Genomic DNA, 303 nt, shown 5'->3' with positions numbered 1-303 from the left:
CGCAAAGAAACAAAAGATATTTACGAGTTTCTACAAGGGACTTTCCATTGACCTGGCTTCGCTGAGTCAAAGTCTCGCTGACCTGGGACAAGGTGTCTCTGACCTGTGTTAGCACCTGCAAGTTCTCCCTCATCAGCTGAGTCCTAGCCTCCTCAGCGGCGGCCATCTTGGATAGCTGAATCTCTTGTCTCAACAGAATGTAGTCTGTAAGACGCTGAGAAAAAAAAAAAAACTTCGGTCTGTGTTGCCTTTATTACTACACTTGTGTTATGTATTCGCCCTTTTACTAAATGTATATGTTCT

General features: G+C 43.9%; 1 protein-coding gene across 1 annotated transcript in view; it reads right to left on the bottom strand.

Moving 5' to 3' along the window:
• LOC119590866 (tetranectin-like) overlaps nt 1–303 on the bottom strand; it is a gene marked incomplete at its 3' end in the record, with an annotated part of 17,686 nt that overhangs the window by 15,727 nt on the left and 1,656 nt on the right. Inside the window, 1 exon segment of the mRNA XM_037939625.1 lies at nt 25–214. Coding sequence (XP_037795553.1) covers nt 25–214 — 190 coding nt within the window.

This window comes from Penaeus monodon, chromosome 27, assembly GCF_015228065.2.
Source record: "Penaeus monodon isolate SGIC_2016 chromosome 27, NSTDA_Pmon_1, whole genome shotgun sequence".
NCBI lineage: Eukaryota > Metazoa > Arthropoda > Malacostraca > Decapoda > Penaeidae > Penaeus > Penaeus monodon.
Note: the sequence above shows the minus strand (reverse complement) of the source record. Positions and strands in the feature narration are given on the sequence as shown.